The 18,728-nt window shown below is 42.5% G+C and overlaps 3 protein-coding genes across 3 annotated transcripts; 2 read left to right on the forward strand and 1 right to left on the reverse strand.

Moving 5' to 3' along the window:
* Positions 1-545: 545 nt before the first annotated feature.
* On the reverse strand, positions 546-1,553 carry EAF02_000528 (uncharacterized protein; the record flags this gene model as incomplete). Its single annotated transcript, XM_038896576.1, has 1 exon — positions 546-1,553. One exon carries the CDS (start codon positions 1,551-1,553, stop codon positions 546-548), a length of 1,008 nt encoding a protein of 335 aa, XP_038763435.1.
* A 2,443-nt stretch (positions 1,554-3,996) lies between these two features.
* Positions 3,997-6,387, forward strand: EAF02_000529 (uncharacterized protein). Its single transcript, XM_038896577.1, has 2 exons — positions 3,997-4,460; positions 4,514-6,387. The coding sequence occupies exons 1-2, from the start codon at positions 4,358-4,360 to the stop codon at positions 6,022-6,024; spliced, it is 1,614 nt and encodes a 537-aa protein (XP_038763436.1). The 5' UTR covers positions 3,997-4,357; the 3' UTR covers positions 6,025-6,387.
* Positions 6,388-6,511: 124 nt separating this feature from the next.
* On the forward strand, positions 6,512-8,535 carry EAF02_000530 (uncharacterized protein; the record flags this gene model as incomplete). Its single annotated transcript, XM_038896578.1, has 7 exons — positions 6,512-6,839; positions 6,968-7,214; positions 7,353-7,455; positions 7,829-7,914; positions 7,963-7,989; positions 8,044-8,331; positions 8,436-8,535. 7 exons carry the CDS (start codon positions 6,512-6,514, stop codon positions 8,533-8,535), a joined length of 1,179 nt encoding a protein of 392 aa, XP_038763437.1.
* Positions 8,536-18,728: the final 10,193 nt, after the last annotated feature.

The raw sequence follows: 18,728 nt of genomic DNA on the forward strand, positions 1-18,728 counted from the left end.
CAGCAGATCCAAGACAGTTTTTCATGGAGAAGTAAGGAGCTAAGATCTCAAAGGGGAATAAGAAAGAGAAATTGCAGAAAAATTCAAAGGCAAGGTTGGATCTAGTTCTGTTGTATCTGCTCGCGAATATTGAGGTGGGATCAATATCTAGTCTGTTTCCTAGATTGTTTGGGCTTTCAGTTCACAAATTGATGTCATCCGCTATCTTTGACTGTGAAACCCGAAATCACTAGTGATGGAGTTCTAGAATATGCTTTCACTTCTCCTATCTTAAAGGACTGATATGGATGCCACCATTTTGGGGTAGTGGCTACTCATATGCACACTCGATTTACAATAACATAACATATTTGAGCTGAATGAGTAATACTACTGTTTCATGTTGTTTGAGTGCCATGAAGTGGGCATTTTAAATGATGACAAGATTAATTATATATCTAAACAGATAGAAAGTATGTATGTAGAAGTGCTTGAAAACGCAAGGTATTCCGTGATTACTGTCAGCAAGTATTATCAAGAGCCTGCAGTTCATTTGATAACATAATTTACACAATTCTCCAATCTTCATCGTCGTCTTCATCTTCATTGTCGTCGTCATCATCATCGTCTTCATCATCATCGCCGTCATCATCATCATCATCATCATCATCATCATCATCGCACTCGTCATCGCCACCATAGCCCCCACCTTCTCCATGTCCACCGTTGTTTCCTCCACCTCCGTGTCCCCCGTGTCCCCCGTTGTTTACACCTCCCCCTCCCCCACCATGGCCTCCATTATTTCCTCCACCACCACCTCCTCCGCCACCACCACCACCACCTCCGGTCCCATTGCCAAGATTCAACGTATTTACTTCGGAGCAGAACGAAGACCATAAGCTTGACCACTCCGTGTACCCCGGTTGTGTAGTTATAAGCATCCCTGCTAGGTTTGCAGACGCAAGCTGACTCACGAGAGCAGTTTGTTCTGTTGTAGTTCCAGTGAAATCATGAATTGTATAAGTCGACTTAGCTATTAAGGATTTATCCAAACTAGTCAATGAAGTTTCATTGAAGTTTGCATAAGACTCTTCGAATATGTTGATGCTATCAGCTAGAGTATAGAAGGATGCATCGACCGCAACACCGGGATTAAGATATATGTAATCTTTGCCAGCTCCTAATGATGTTTTCGCGTATGTGGTAAGTGTACTCATATACGCAAATGTTGAGTTGTTCGATGGCGACTCATCGAAGAAAATCCCGCCTATTGGAAGCTCGCTTGGTGAGTTCCACCCAACATATTTATCGATTTCTGCTTCGACTTCCAAAACATCTCGATTTCCGTAAGAGGTATAGACATAGCCAAGAGTCAGGACGTTTGCATAACTACTTAGGTTTGTGAGGCCTGCAACATAGTTGACATCTGGGTCCGTAAACGCTAAATTGGGTGCAACAATCACATGAAACTTGAGTGCTGGATTGGCGACAATCGAGGTGGTAAGTGTACTCCATGAAGTCGAATTGTATGGGTACATATAAAGTGGAAGAAATACGAAAGCTGGCAAAACCATGATGACGACGGGGATGTATCCGTTACACGGATTGCTTGAAACCAAATGAGCGAAAACGAGCGAAAACGAGCGAGAACCAGTAACACCAGAAATGCAAACTACAGAGCGTGCACCACAGCAGAGAAATATAGAAACGTTACAAGAGGAGACTTCTCCTTCACCAAAATTCACTTTCCCCATCTGGCCAAACTGTCGAAAAATACGATACTTGGCAAATGTACCATTGAAGAGTTAGCTCGCATGTACATAGTATATGCTACTGAGCTTCTCAGGCTGAATTTCTTCATTGCAATATATATGCAAGCCTTCTATGATACCTTCCAAATGTGTATGAATTGGCTTCGATTACGCGGCTGGACTCAGCGAACAGAGGTGAGAAGCTTAACATAGTCAATATTTTAGGTAGGAATGTGCAATGTTGAGGAAATGAGATGGATGTAGTGGCTGGATAAAATTGAGGGTTAAAGGGGGGAAAAGAAGTTTCCTTAGCCCTTCACTTGCAGTGGTTGGAATTCCATAGCCCTATACCCTTACATTTCTCCCATCCCTTTTCGGCCTCGACGGGAAGATATTGTATTGTTCCCTCCGACTCGTCTGCCAATGATTCCTTCTTTCATCTAAATATCGGCCAAGATTCTAATGCAGAAATGCTTACGACCTGGACTATTGCTTATTTCTCGGTCACCACCCGGAGACACATTTGTTCCCCGCGACGCTCAATCTCGATTCCAGGTTCGGAAATGAGTTCCTTCATATTTTCTGCTTAGGGGAATCACAGTTGCGACGTCTTATCATCGTCGCAATATCGATACAGTAGACAAAGATTGCAAGGCTGAATTTCTCCGAGACTACCATGTTAAAAATTCTACGACGTTACAACCCAAGTCTGCCATTACCTCTGCAGCAATTATTTGTTGCAAGACCCTATCACCCCAGCAAATATGGCTTATTTTTGGCATTTTTGTGCACTTTTGGTAGTCAAAAACCGTTTTGGTGTTATGACAGCGTCACAGCACGGCGAAAGAGCTCCTTTTGAGGCTGCTTTTCTGTCAACAGGATCAGCTAGGTATTATTCTGACATCAAAATATTGGTTGCTACTAACCATCCGACTACTTGGGATAACAGACTAGATGTACCCAGATCTTGGCATGGCATGATGCCTTTCGTTTTAGCTTAGGGTACGACACACCAAGTATCGTGTCGTGTCTACTACCCAGGAAAGCTGATCTACTGGAAATACTCAATCGCTGAAATTTCCTAACACCCTTGTCGATTTTCAACCTCTTTTCACTCATGTTTTAATTCCTCGAATTGTTCCTTTCCTCCTCCCTCTTTCCTGACAAGCACCCGTTGTCTTCTCAATCTTGTTGCATCAAAATGGCGGAAGTTTAGTGGCCGTTTGTGCAAATCTGTCATCCATCTCAATTCTTGAAGCAAGATCCTTTTATTTGACGCCACTGTTTTCCTGTTGTCTAGACTTCGGTATCTTAATTTCCATGTCCTGTACTTGTCGCCACCTTTATGTTTTTGAAGTTTGCAACAGCTCCTACGCTCTGATCAGATTTTTCAAACTTACTACACCAAGGGGTATATTTTTGTGTTGTTCTGATAATCCCGACAATAACAAGTTAAGTTACATGTGTCTTCGTGACTGTCATTGGGATAGAAATTTCCTAAGGCTCACCATCTGGGTATTCGATACCTTCTTCAAAACTACCACTGACTCGGGCATTCATTTCTTATTCTATTCCAAGCTCTACACTCTCAATGATCTCTGCTATGAACTGGAAGCCTTTAAACGTGAACAATAACCTGTCTATCAAAAGGACCACGTTGAACGGCACAATGGATGGTCCAATTCATGGTCCTCATCGCCAAAGTATTGAGATAATACTTCTCTGGCCTAGAGGAAAAGAAGGTCATCGATGTATCACATCTATCGAGGGCATATCACCTTTTCATATCCACACAGTTTGAGTTACTTAGTCGATGCTCTTCTGTTTTCTTTTTCTGAGTAGAGATGCACTAATACTCAAGTTAGATTGGTGCAATCGGCTCAATCTAATACGAGGTTTCTCGAGATTCAACTCAACTTCGCCACTGGAATTCACGAAGTATAAAAGTTTTGACTTCTCACGTCCATACAAATAGCCAAATACTAACACGCAGTTCTCTTCTATGATTTCTTGAATGATTTTGAGAGTCGATAATTCCACTGAATCAAATGTGCAACTCACGGGTCCGAAATATTGCAACTCAAAAGGTTGATTGTCCCATGCTTGCCACATTTTGATAATTTTGGTTTGTTCCTGCATTTTGACAATAGTTGGGAGGCATGAATTCTCTCGTTACATACTAGGATCATTTTATGATCACACCAAAGAATGGTTGACATAGATACTTGAGTTTCATCTAACTGCAGGTGCAGAGCAACGTTCCAATTGTCTATTTATGCCCATAGACTATTATCCCACTCATGTACGCATCGTTGTTCACATCGGGATTATGTACGTAGCCCGACACAGTTTTGAACATGCAATTGCGGGGAAGCTGAAGATTCGGATAATCTCTCGGACCTGCAGTGCTACAACGAGTCCCGTAAAACCACTTGCTGATTCGCTCAATCCATTGTTGTTTGCATATTGTATTCTTATCGTGAGCTCCCGACCTTTCCAAATAGGCATATAAGATGTCGATCAATATCTGACTATATCTATTTCAACAAAATAACCTGAAAGAAAGGTCGGCCACAAATTTTCAAGGCCATTTTTATTTCAACATTGAGCATTCTCGATACTAGACAATGACAATGTTTACCTCATCTTTGAAACACCTGCTCCTTGCTGGAATGGCGTTATACGATGTCTCTGCCATTGCTTCGGTGCTTCAGCCTACTCCCCCAATGGGTATAAAAATTCCTAATGCAGCAATTCTTATGGTAATAGCTAACTGGGTTAAGGCTTCAATAATTGGTCAGCATTTATGTGTGGGCTTAACGAATCGCTATTTGTTGAGACAGCCCAGGCAATGGTGGAGAAAGGCCTACTTGCAGCGGGTTACAATCGACTTAATCTAGATGACTGTTGGAGTCAAGGCAGTCGGGAAACGAACGGCAGTCTCTTATGGAACACCGAGAAGTTTCCACGCGGCCTTCCATGGTTGACCAGCTATTTGAAAAGCCTGGGGTTCAATTCTGGAATCTACACCGATGCTGGAATCAATTCTTGTGGTGGGTTTCCAGGTTCATATGGGTATGAGGAACTTGATGCTCGAGCTTTTGCCTCGTGGGGGTTTGATTATCTCAAGGTTGACGGCTGCAACATGCCTGTAGCAACCGAGCAAGAGTATGAGCGTGTTTACGGACATTGGCATGGCGTCTTAAGTGCATTGGAGAGCCCTCTCATATTTTCAGAGTCTGCCCCGGCATACTTTGCAGAGCAGGATAATCTAACCGATTGGTATACTGTGATGGACTGGGTTCCGAAATACGGGCAGCTTGCTCGTCACTCGCGTGATACACTCGTCTGGAACTCAACTTCATACTGGCCCGACATCACTGGATGGGATTCTATCTTATTCAACTATGGACAGGAAGTAAGATTGGCGAGATATCAGAAGCCCGGTTACTTTAACGATCCAGATTTCTTGATTGTTGATCACTTCGATTTATCGCTCAATGAAAAGAGGTCACATTTCGCTATCTGGGCCTCACTATCAGCTCCTCTTATTATCAGTGCTTATATTCCGGCATTCGGCGCAGATGAGGTTGCTTATCTCACGAATAAAGATCTAATTGCTGTAAACCAAGATCCATTGGCATTACAGGCTACACTTGTCAGCCAAGATGGTACATGGGATGTTTTGACCAAAGATCTGGCAGATGGGGACCGGCTTCTCACTGTTATCAATCGAGGTAATCTCACTGCTAGCTACAAAGTACCATTTCAAAGGATTGGTATCTCTGCATCAGCAGTCACAGTCAAAGAACTCTGGACTGGCAAAGTCTCACTCACATCTGATGTAGTCACAGCTGCCAATGTGCCTTCGCACGGTACTGCAGTATATCGTATTTCTGCTGGAAATGGGAATCTAAATGTTATACCTACTGGTATGATCTTCAACACAGCATCACTGAATATTCTTACCTACTCCCGTCAAGGTCTAGCGTGGGCAGCCTCTATCGGATCGGACGAGCAAGTATGGCAAACGGGTGAGGATGGTACTATCAAGGGAATTTTTGATACTTCTAAGTGTCTAACGGATCTTGGAGGAGGAAAGATATCACTAATTGCATGTTCTGGCAAAAATGATCAGAGATGGGAGTACTATGTTACTGGAAATCTCGTAAGCCTAAGTACTGGGTCGTGTTTGGCTGAGGCTAAGGGAAAGGTTGTGACGGCGAAATGTCAGTATGAAACCAACGGGCAAGTGTTTGGTTTGCCTAGTGGAATTGATGTTATCGGGCAATAAATGTACTGGCACTTTTGGAGAGTTTTATTTCCTAAGATCATTCATGTACTCTACCTTGTGTACTAAGAGCATATCAATATGACTCGGATAGGAAAAACAACACTTGATATGTATACAGCTATAATTTCATATGCAAGTAAGCTGCCGAAATAGTTTCTCTTATCGTTTTTTATTACAAGATTATTTTCTCTGCATTTATCAATCGTAAAATAACACATTCAGCTTCTCTTTCAGCTTGAGAAATACGAGAATGTGCATGCGCAAAATTAGCAACTTCTGCTTCTGCTACGTTACAACACAATACCCCGCCAAAAACAGCCCCGCATCAAAATGTTGGACCGACGGATGTTCAACTCCGATATTATCCCGTCATATCCCAACTTTCAGTATCATCACCTGATATGGCATATTCATCACTTAAAAACATATAACACTTTGCTTGTCCCTGAACCTACATGCCTCTTTCTGAACAATAATATCAAGCAAAATGCCGGAACAAAGGTCAAAACTCCTTGAATCTCTCGAGCAAGATGGCTTCGTTCTCATCCCCTCTCTTCTGAGTCAAGCAGAGATTGATTCTCTCCGTATCGAAGCGAAAAAAACTGTCGACCTTGCTCGCTCTGGCTCATGGCCATACGTTCGAACACTTCCCAAGCAATTTCCACCTTGGAACGTAGGAGAAGGAGAGTCACCTGCGAAAGATGGTATCTGGGGTGTTCAATCACTCATGAATCCCAAACTTGCAACTTCATCTTCATTTATCAAGATCTACTTCTCGGATAAGATGTTGGGTGTAGTGAAAGAGCTTTTGCAATGTGAGGACGAAGATTTAGTCATGGAACTATTTAATTTATTGATTCGTCCTGATCGCGACTTCGAGCTTCGTTGGCACCGAGATGATATCCCATCTTCTGCTACGGCTGAAGCGAACTCGCAAGACTAGCGGAGCCTGCATGGCATGCGCAATGGAATATGGCATTGTATGATGATTCTTCATTGATTGTGGTTCCCAAGTCTCACAAGAGGGCGAGGACAGCCGCAGAGAGAGATATGAGTGAATATGAGACAGGAGTACAGGGCGAGATCAGGGTAGAGATGAAAGCAGGAGATGTGGTGTTTTATGACAACAACATTTTGCATAGAGGAGGAAAGTATGAGAGTGGTAGGAAGGGCAACCACTACACGGGAGTGTAGGTCATCGGAATGGCAAGGGAGTGAGAGCCAGGAACGTACTACAACATGGATTGAGGGAGGTGAGTTGAAAACATTCTACCCTTTGAAGTGAATAGCTATTAAGCGACACTGCTGACATCATTGATAAATTCCAGTGGGTTTGGTGATATTGATCTTAGTGTACTCACTGAAGAAGAGAAAAAGAGAGCGGAGGGAATGAGGAAGAGATTATTGGGCATGGCTGAAGAGAGTGGTGAAGTGGGCTATTCATTAGATGGATGAGGTTGAATAATGAATTAGAATCGATGACAGGCGACAGGCATTCTGTAACAGGCATTGGAAGGCTAAATATCTTTAGATCTTAGTGAATTCTTTATTGGCAGTTTCCTTCACCATGGAAATACTGTTGGATCAAGATAAGTTGGGTAGTGAACTATAGTTACTAGAACTTTCCAAGAAACTATGTTATCCGTATTCTGTCGTTGCAACTTGGTAAAGTTTACTGGAGCCCTATACCGCTCGCTTGCCGTAGTTTCCCGAGGCGTTTATTTCCTCATAAGTGAATCGTCAGTCTTAAATCAGTCCCTTTCTTTAGCTATCAACACTCTAATATCGACTGCTTTCTCCGCAGAAACTCCCCGTATTCATAAATATCTACAAGTCGCCAAATTTCACCAAAACATCTCTCCATATTCAAACACTTGGCAGAGTTCGAAAGTAAATCAATCGCGACCTCAGTCTTTTCTCATACATATCCCAAAACAGGAATCCAACAGAAGTCCACAAAAGTGGGTAAGCTATCATCTGAACCACTTAGTACAAGAAATTGTCACTGACAAACAACAGTGGATTGCATGAGCTTTGCTATTTCTTCCTTTCCCAGATTTTCGCTACGGAAATCATGGATCGACAAGCAAGAATCAATGAAGCCAAGCAGGAAGTCGACGCCATGTTCGAAGGCTTAGATGACAGCGATGCGGCTGACATAGTTGAGATCTGCCAGAATGCAATCGATACTATCGAGATGAGACGTGCAAAGAAACTCAGAGTCTTTGATGAATTCTACAAGCCCCTGTCTGTCAGCGATACCGATGAAAACAGCTCTGTTGAAACCACACAAAAAATCACCCACAAGTACTTTCAGCTTTACCAGGCACTCCCCGCGTTGGAGAAATTGCGAGATTTGGGGAAGAATTCTTTGTCACTCTGTTCAAAAACTTCTCACTAACTTGGAACAGATCAGGCAAGAAAAAACACAAGAATGAGTTGAACTTTCAAGTAATGATTGCTGAACGAAAGGAACATCTCGAAGACTTGAAGAACGAAAAGCAGATCTAGGACATCATAAACTATTTGGAGCAGAACTGGAAATTGATAACAATTGTACTGGAGTCTATTTCTCTGGACATGTTGAAGGGGCCTCCACTAGCTCCGAAAATGCAGTAAAAAAAGAAGTAGGATTCTCCCTGTAGGAACATATGGTCCATGATTAGGTGATTTAAAGTTGATGGGGCTGGGCACGAGGAGAAACCCCGAGCAAGCACTATGCTCAAACTAAAGCATTGATTGTTCTCAATAGGCACCGAATAAGGATAAATCAGAGGGGCTAGTTCTGAATAAGACAAGAAAAGAACTATTACCATCAATGTCCCATATCGCTATGCGTATGACGCTGAATTTGATTAAATTGTAGTGAAGTGATGTCATGGAAGCTGTAGATGATTTGGGCTGATGATTTAAAGAGCCATTTCAAAGATGGGATATCATAATCTATGGAAGATCTGTGTTATTATAGCGTAAACCCCGTAAACATCAGATTTGTCTTCATTGCACCTGAAGTGATATGCTTGGCTTTGGTAAAATGCGTATTGTCAATTCTGCGAAGGCCAATTAGACAAGAAGTGATGAGTGTCTCCCGAGTAGTCAAGATATGGTAGAAACAACCAAAGTAACCCACTATGGAGTTCAATTATTCACGTTTACGGAACGACAGCTTATTCTTCTCTTCTTGTCGAAAAGCACTCTAAGATACTGCGTCGCAGTCTCATCTCAGGTCTGGTGCTATTAATTCATACACAAGTGGTATTGATATACAAACGAATAAGGAAGATTCAAGATATAGAGCATGATAGACTCTGAATTTCAGTTTCCATTCATTAGGAGACAAGTTTTTCCTAGAGGAATTGTTTAGACCGACAGAAACTTTGACACTTAGATGGAGAAGAAGCACATGAAAAGGTCTTCGTCTTATTTTCTGTGTGAGCAGTCAAGTGCTTGGCTAGAGCCCGGAAAACGGCTTCGTTGATCAAGATTGAGCAATGGTAGTTTTCGATAAATGTACTTACTCTCTCCATTTCCTTTCAGAGTCTTCAACCGACAGTATCCGAAAGATCAAGGCAGAGTGAAGATGCTAAGGGCATGTACTGCCAGTGATCTAGAGCCAACACTCTTCACCTTTCTCATAGGAAGAGTGAAGGCAAGAATGGGAGCGCTGAAAGGCCTTCTGCATTACATCAACACAAAATTGTTGGAATGTTTATGCCACTTCTGGAAACCACTTTCGAGCATTTGGTGCGCATGATGTTTGCAAGTCACAAGTCGTTTCAATATGTGTTATAAAAACATGAAAGGGGAACTGAAAGCCCTTGAAATGAAAGAAGCGGGAGAACAACATCAGCTAATGCTAGGTGTATGGGGATTGCTCAATGAGGAATAGAAGAGCAAGTCTACTATCTAGCAGGTTCTAGATTTGTACATGATCCATATCAATCTCAAGAGACCGTCTTTATCTTCCTCTACTGTACAAGCAGGGACTGGAAGCGCAGAACACTATCTTCCTTATCTTTTGTGCTCCCCATACCATCTCGCAAGCAGAAATGCTTTGCTCTCCAGATCTTCACCACTCTTATCTTCCTGCGTTTCTGGTCCAATTATATAACCATAAAAGGGACTGACTGAGCCTCATTGTCTAAAAATGGACACCGGAGATATTAAATATCCGTTGAAGCTACTTTTCAAAGGAGCCTCTTGATCCTCAGAGAGGAAACAGAATCTTCCAGACGCCAAATCCGTGGTCGAAGATTACCTTCCTATCCTATCAATTTAGTTCGTTTTCTATTCTGAACTCAGGACATCGTTCCTCCCATTTATTCCCTGTCTAGCTATGCTGCTGTGCCTCTGACCTGGCTCAAGATCCAACCAAAATAAGCCAAAAGTGAAGGATAAAAGTTGCTAACTCGAGTTTACAGATCCTGCAATTTCCTATGGGGGCCAGAACCTTCGTGTGTTGTAGCCAGAAATTGTCTACATGATGGGATCAGCACCGAACACACCAGTTGGTTTTGAAGATACGGTCCAAATGTCTAGAAGAGTACGCCGAGTTAGCCCAGAATCGGTTCCGAGATCCCACTTTACTTGCACCGGTACCTTTAATCAACTGTCAAAATTGTGACAGATCGGCAGTTCAAACACAGTCAGCTTATATTCGGACTTTCATGGTCGATGCCGGATATGCAGAACAAACTATCCGCATGTACTAATACTCATGTAAAAGAACAACAGTTGGAATCTGTAGAGTTGACATCTATCCCCTAAGGTGCCAACTACGGGGCCGGGAAATGTGGCCCGTGCATAAGTAAGAAACATCAACAGCTTTACAAATTATATCGGATATAAAACTATATAATTGAAATTTAAGATTAAAACTTATTAATGTAGTAATAATTAGAAAGTTTAATTATAAATTTTGTGTATTTCATTTCAAGAATAAATTTGGTGGAGTTTTTTAAATCCTATTATATTTCATTACAAAAATAAACACAATTTTCGATTTCAAGAACTCTCAGATCACAATACTTTGATTGGCTGATAAGGAATTATAGCGAACCCGGCCGTAGCTGGCACCCTTAGGGGATAGATTTCTGATAACAGTTGGTGGTCTGCGATCATTAATCAAAGGTTGACGCGTCAAAAGAAATAACGGATCAGGGGGCAACAGAGATCTCTGCATCAACCATATCAATTGAGCCTCAGACATTGAATATATGTAAGATAAATCATTTACTACACACCAATATTCCAATTACGGGCGAATGCAATGGCAGGCTACGTGTGAATTACGCATCTTCATCACACCATACCACACACACCCAATATGTTAAATCTTTTGCCGCTTAGAGGAGCAGAGGCCTCATTTGCGAGATTGAATGATTTGGAATGCGACAAGGAACGAATCCCATCCAAAATACTTAGCTGATATACCATGGTATGCACATGCGACCTAAGCTGGCTCGAGGCTGGACACCCCGCACGCCCGCAATTGCAAATTGAGCAAACCAAGCAAGTATGAAAATTATGGGAACTCAATACTTCGCATGCACGATGATCACTACTCAGGCCGAGAACCACGGAGCCGTCCTGTCAAAATCTTTTGGTCCGCCAGTGTGAAGATCTTTACTTCAATAGTGTCCGATAAAAGACACCAAATGTCTTGCACGTATGCACTGCGCCCTTCCAATCCAAGCCATGCCTTGACTTACCTGAATGCTGGGTAGATTTCAATCATTTGACCAACGGGGCATACGAACATGCCATACGTATGTGCCTCGAATCGGATTACGGAAAAAGCTCCTTAAAGCCGGGGAAAGGAGAAAAGGTATAATATTGACCCGAGCCCGACCGATCGCGAGCTAGATGTGTGATGATATCTCTCCCATTTGATTGGCACTGAGAAGGCGCATTTGACGAGTTTGAAGATTGATGGGAGCCTAGTATGATTCACAAACAAGGTGTTTCGTTCGCACGAATAATTATCCACTAGCCTTTTACATATATGCATCGACATGGCAATTTGGGCTTGCCGAAACATCGGGTCGAATTGATCATTGGTAGAATTGTCTCAATAAAACCTTTCCCGCTCGGATGTAGACTAACCTGCTTGTTCATGGGGAATAAATTGGCAATCCAAGTTGTGAAGAGAAATGTCATTTGATGTGCTTTAGATATTGGTAGGCTTGGTAAAATGGGTAAATGTGCTGCAGGGATTGAACATTGGTACTTGGCATTGGTGGAGATATCCAGGAAAGGAGTTATCTCGAATCTCGATGTTAAGGAATATTTGGAAGATTTACCGCGGAAACTTATACATTCTTCTAATTGTCTTGACTCGAGCTTGTGCTTCGGATCCGAGTCTCAATCGGAAATCCGCAAAGAGATAGAGGTATAGATAGAGGGGAGCTCGGTTACAGACTGAGCTCCCTAAGTCCCCTCATTCCAATGGGGTTTTTCGTGCGTCTAACTCGAACGAAACCCCATTAAAGGGCGAGTATCCACTACATTTATTTTAACTGCTTTTTCCACTTTCCTCTATTTCACATGTACGTGAAAGGTCACAGACTCACAGGAAGCGAATGCGCAGCCGTTTCGCAATGCTGTATGGTCCAGAATTTAATTGACTTCATAGTGTGTAAAGAAATCCCTTCCCCTCGTTTATTAAAGCCTCATTTGCGAGATACGACTTACCGAATTGGGAGCGTATTCAAGCTATCTATCCATCCATCTATCTATCTATGCTATGCAGGGCTCTGGCAGGGATGTTGTGAAACTGGCCCCAAGTGAAATTCTGCAACCACATGGCTTGCCTGTCTTTCACATGGTATTTTCAGCGATGGAGATAAGATGTTGTGTACATTGTAACCCCCGTAGTTGACGGAGAAATACCCTCAACCTTCAACCTACGGAGTATGAAGCATACCGTAAGTAGGCTGCCGGGGGGGAAATAAATGCGAAATTCGGTGAAGAAGAATTCAATAATTGGAGAACCAGTTCCCCAATCGTTGATTTCGAGCGAGCGACCAAGACGGGCCATCCAATGTATTGCCGATATCATTCATGCGGCAAGACTCCTCCGCACGAGGAAAAGGGAACTCCGTTGCCTGTATTCCGCATCTGTTCAAAAGGAATAAACACTAATACATCCGTCAGTTCCATACTCCACAATGTAGACGGATCAACCGTAAATTGTCAATTCCTTCGTCTGTTTCATTGCGGCGCATAAAGTCGCTATGTAACCTACATATGTGAACCATCACGAGTCAATATCGCAATATAATATGGAAACGGAGGACGGACGCTGAATCGCTGATTAATAAGTTCCGTTCGAGCCCTAGAAAATCGCCAAACGATCCACTCTCCCCACTGTGACTCCTATCATTGTCTGCTGCCGCAACGGATATTCCCACGATGAGTGAATTTCGGGATACATAGGGTCCTATAGTACGTACTTTGTACTATGGAGTGGAGTTTTACCGAAGGTGGAATTCCATGCCTAACTTCCCCGGCGAGTAGCCGTGGATCGTTCACAGAGGGTCTCCATAGGTGAGCGCTTGTAAGTAGGTTTTGACTTTCATCGATCGCAGATCAGTATGTGTTTGAATGCCTAAAAATAAATGTACAGTAAAGCACTTACCTACTGTGCTCGCCAGTAGTCAGATGAAGTTCGTTAGACAATGATGATTGTTTGCGATGACGACCCGCGAAAACTATTGCGGAGAAACAACTTCCTGGAGATCAAGTTTGGAAGTATTCGAGTATCGATGAAGAAAGGAATCAGAACCTATATCCAGGGAGTAGATCTTCTCCTCGTTACAACAAGTATATCGCTTTCCATTGGCCCAATATACGATGTTCTCCATTATGATCTTTTCAAGGATACAATTTCGGAAATCTTGTTGAAACACAACCGAATAGAGTATATGATTTTCTAACCACGACTTATCTGGGCAATCAGAACGAAAATGGGCCCTGTTGCTTTTTAAACCAGCCCCCAAAAATGTGGCACGGGTGTCCTCTTCTACCTACGCCTTGTGGGATTTATAATACATTTCTTCTCCATTGTATCATCTTTCCACTAATCCGCTAGCAACCAGGAATAGAACACTACCACAAAAAAATACCTCGAGATTCAATTTTTGATTGGCAGATACTAGTTGGTTATAACAGGAGAAAAAGAAAACACAGGCAGGCTGTGACCCAGCCCTAGGCTTGAGTCCTGATTTGTATGGAACATTCCATCTAATGTCTGCTAAATGCCTCGAACAGGAAAGTGGGCAGTGCACCTGGTATTTTTCCACGTGAAAACCTCATTTTGAGCAAAGCCCTGGACGCTTTTACAATGAAATCGAAGATACATGATCGATGGGCGGTGAAATGAAAGTATGGGTGTTTGAGATATTGCATGAGAGATAGTAGATGTGTGGGTGGTAACAGAGTGTTGATATCAAATGATCAAATGAGTTTACCAATCTCGTCAGAGCATTCTACTCGGTGTCTGTGTAGGGGATCTAAAGGTGGCTTCACAAACAAATACCAAATTTTGTTCAGCCTTACGCGGCGAGCATTACATTAGCTGCTAGGAATCGGTCGGTGCTTCTTCGCTGCGGAGGCTCCATCAAATAGTACGATGCGGAATACGCAACCAACAATGTGCTGCGTAGAACAAGCCTCAGGGACCAGAAGGCTTGAATCTATGTACGTAGGTTGGTATGTTTGTTAACGTTACTTTCTCATCCATGATCAATCAGGTGTGAACAATGCTGGTGATGCCATCCATCCATGCATCTATCTGGCTCAGAGAACAAATGAACATACGTATAATTTAATTCACGGCGGTGAGTCAGTATGCATACCATTACGACTTGTATTTCCGCATCCTCGTCATGGATGTTTCTCTCGAACTCTGTGGAAGAAGTGTGGCATGTTAATCTTGATATTGATTATAGTGTGAGCCAACTATACTACATCGATTCGAAGCCGTCATTTCTAGCCAGGATAGTATTCGAAAGATTCGAAAGATTCACATGAATAATTTAATGACAAAGCAATGAGGGCGATACGATTAGATCCACTATCTAATATGACCCCTTCATTATCGTCGTTGTCATCTACTGCAGTAATCTAGATCTACTATCGATACCACAATATATTAGCCTATAACCCCTCGTTCCCAACCCAATCAAAACCCCCCATTTCCTACCAAGTTAATCGGAGCATGCGAAAATGGGTAGCGCATCATAACCCCATATTTGGTATCTAATCCCCACTGCCTATTCTTAACGTTAAACGACATTTGGTGTACGTTGTGAGGCTATATTAGTGGAGAAGGGGAAAGGGAAAACAATGCTAATAATACAAGTAAAATAGAGGAAAGCGAAGGAGTCAAAAATTAAATTAAAGTCACGACATAACAGCTCCGTAATCAAGAACGATCGTTTCAACCAATGACATTGCTTCACTCGGACTAACCCAAGCCGCACCAGCAAGAGAATAGAATCCTTACGGACGAAAGCTCGAACGTAAAGTCTCAAATTAGCCTTAAGATTCCCGAACCGTGAAACGAAGGATTATCCTAGACATTAAGATAGCCTTAATTGGAAACTCCCACTGTGACTTCATGTCATTGTGCCTTACTCCTGCCTACGCGAATATCAAATGGCAATATTAGCATTTCAGATCTTCATGTTTACAATCACCTTACCGCACAATCACGTTAGTTTTCACGTACAACGGTTGTACAAGAGGGATTTGGTGATTTCTAATTGCCCCGAGATCTTCTTCTCAAATTTCTTGATACTCCGCAAGGGTTTGGGATGCTATTAGGTATGGGGTAACCATGCAAAGGGGTCCGGATTGAACGGTTTAGAGTGGTCAAAGACCCTAATCTCTGAAGACCGTGGACATATTCCGTACATGTTTATGAATATACTGTAAGATGATATAATATAAGATAGATTTTGTGCATAAACTTTGACGTCTGCGTGCAAGGTCCAAGGCACATTTGGTGATGCGGTGGAGTCCCCCGGTTTCTTCAGCCTTCGATCGTGTGGAGTTGTCTCAATTGCTCGGACCAAGATCAAGGGCTCAACTTGGTTCAACGGTCTAGTAAAAGTGCATGTTAGATTCCATCATAGACAGTCTGTCAAGTTTAGTAAAGCTTGAATAAAAGTCAAATCGGCGACCTGAACTTTTCACAATTCTCCTCCGCCATAATATAGATATCAAAAACACGATACAAATTATGAACTAAAATTCGTACTTTTCCAAAATCGTCAGTAACATGCAGTGTGTCTACACTTATCTACACCCAATTACCAAGAGCATCAATGTTCACTATACCACACACAGCCGATGAAATCTAGTTGCCAAGCCACATCACAATTAGCAGTTGCTCAGCCCTTTTAAATCCCGGTACTTTGTCACTGGGAATTCTCGCAGCATATCCATTCCAATAAAGCACAGCGGGGCATCATGTCAGCACCTTAAAAGATGATTACAGACCAGTGGTTGAGGACAAGATATTCGATGAGACTTGGTATTGCTTGGCTTGCTTGTGCTTACCCATAATCATATCAAGCATGCCACGCATGGAAGCGTGCTCGAATCATCTTCAGCGGTGACAAAGTCATTGTGAGGATTTAAGATATCACATAAGACTTCAGAAAAAAGAATTTGACTGGATGTTGGAGCTCCGGGTACTTACTTTACTCTAGAACAATGAGGTGATGAAAAGAATGACATGAGATGTTTCGCATGTATCATGTAATCCGCAAAGATATCCTAGAAGCCACGCGGGAAATGGAATAAGATACCCATGAACCATTCTCACGGGGGTGGAGACTTGGGAGAATGGCATTTTCCCACTTTGTAAGAGGAGACAAAAGTCTGGATCTCGGCGCGTCTGGGGTGGACTGATACTCTTTGCTCTCTTACAAGATTGAGATCATCGAGAACCCACATCTGGAGAGAATCAACGAATGATTATCAAAAGATTCGGTCATCCACAAACAATATTTTGGGTTCAAAATCATCAGGATCGATAATAGTTGAGTGCCAGACTTTCTCTGAGAGTATGCATCTCGGACGAAAGATCCCACTTCTGGAAGCTTGAGATGGTAGATTGGAGAGACAAGCCCAGTAGTACTATTGATTCAGAAAGCGTAATTTCCAGCCTCTACGATGAAACTAGTGAACCTCTAATCTTTTTTATGCGATAATCTCAGCTAAGCTCCTTAAACCTCTGTTGAAGGTACAGTATGTGGCAGTCGACTAATTCTCCGAAGTGGCTTTTGGGTACCAAGCACGAGCAAGCTTCTGTCAGCTTTGATACGCTGATTGATCCAGGAACAGTCATCACTAGATTCATAGTCTGGTATGGGTATCTTGCTGTCTCAGTCTACTCTCTTGATACTAAAAATGCAGTGGTTCAAAATACGAAGAAGCAAGTACTCTGCCGACGACTAGTGTGGTAAAGGAAACAGACTAGAACAATGAGGGATTAGAAACAGAAGCATATGTGAGAAATCCTCATTAGAGTAACTCGGCATTAAGAAAGGAGAATGTCAAGGAGACAAGGCGGCAGGTAGGGCTCAAAATTGTCAATATTCATAACGGGTTTATCAGGTCGATAAATCCGGATCCAAGACTCGGATATTGTTAATGAAGGGAGGTATTAATTTCGCCATGAAATCTGGAACACTTCAGTCGTAAACCCGAGAATCCATATGGTATTCATTGCCGATCGTTCATGGCAAAGAACAAAATAGTCTTCACCGCAAAGCATTGTGTAACCGTCTCCTAAATCCGGTCTCGATCGCCCCCATTCTTTAGAAACCCGGTTTAGAACCAACTCGTATAGTAGATCTCGACGCCTTTAAATGCCTAAGATAGTCATTTTATCGTTGTACTGGAGGTCTAATGATTGCGGAAATCAATACCATTCGTCCTTGTTACGGTACATGATGTTGAAAGCCAACACAACATTATACTTTCGGGTTATTTGGCATCTGTAAAGATGAGAGGGGAGATGGCGACCGGGTAGGGCTGAGCGGTCAATGGTGTCATGCGCAACAAGGCCACCTGGGCATCTAATGCGTTCTTCGGTCGCACCGGAATGAACGATGCCAGAATTTGTCCCTTTCGTAACTTGAGCATAAAATTGTGGCACTCCGCTACTGTTTGTCTTTCTCACCGTCGTTGAATTACGACTTCGCTCGCTTAAGCATGAATCTGCAATGCTTATTGGTCAAAAAGTGTATAACAGGGTTTTATATGCTCCATGCAACCTATTTTCCTGCGGTGTGGACTTTAATTGAAGGCGGAGAGGTTGGGGTGTCTGTGTGTTCAAGGGTTTGATGTGATAGTGGTGTGGAGTGGTTCCCAAGAAAAATTATGGTAACATTTGTATTTTACCTTGTTCATCATCGTTTTACCACCCAATCAGTATATTATCTCGTCCCAGGCATCATGGTCATCGGCGGTCGAAATAAATAAACATATGACAAAGCACGTGTACTTCCAGGGCTCGACGTAACACGGCATGAGTATGAGGGTTTTAGATGGGATCAAATCGCAATCAATGACCTATTGATCAATTATGATGGACGGCGATGACAATTTCAAGATGCTGAAGATATTTCTTGGCTTGATTGGCTTGAATGATGTTAACTTGTTTGTCACGAATAAATCACCACTAGTTG

This window comes from Botrytis sinoallii (genome assembly GCF_014898435.1).
Source record: "Botrytis sinoallii strain Bc 23 chromosome Unknown BSIN_001, whole genome shotgun sequence".
Lineage (NCBI taxonomy): Eukaryota > Fungi > Ascomycota > Leotiomycetes > Helotiales > Sclerotiniaceae > Botrytis > Botrytis sinoallii.

Bases quoted from the DNA above. Each gene is read 5' to 3' on its own strand.
- EAF02_000529 (XM_038896577.1), top strand. From the start codon at position 4,358: ATGACAATGTTTACCTCATCTTTGAAACACCTGCTCCTTGCTGGAATG. The intron at 4,461-4,513 runs GTATAAAAATTC...AACTGGGTTAAG, and splicing joins TCAGCCTACTCCCCCAATGG to GCTTCAATAATTGGTCAGCA.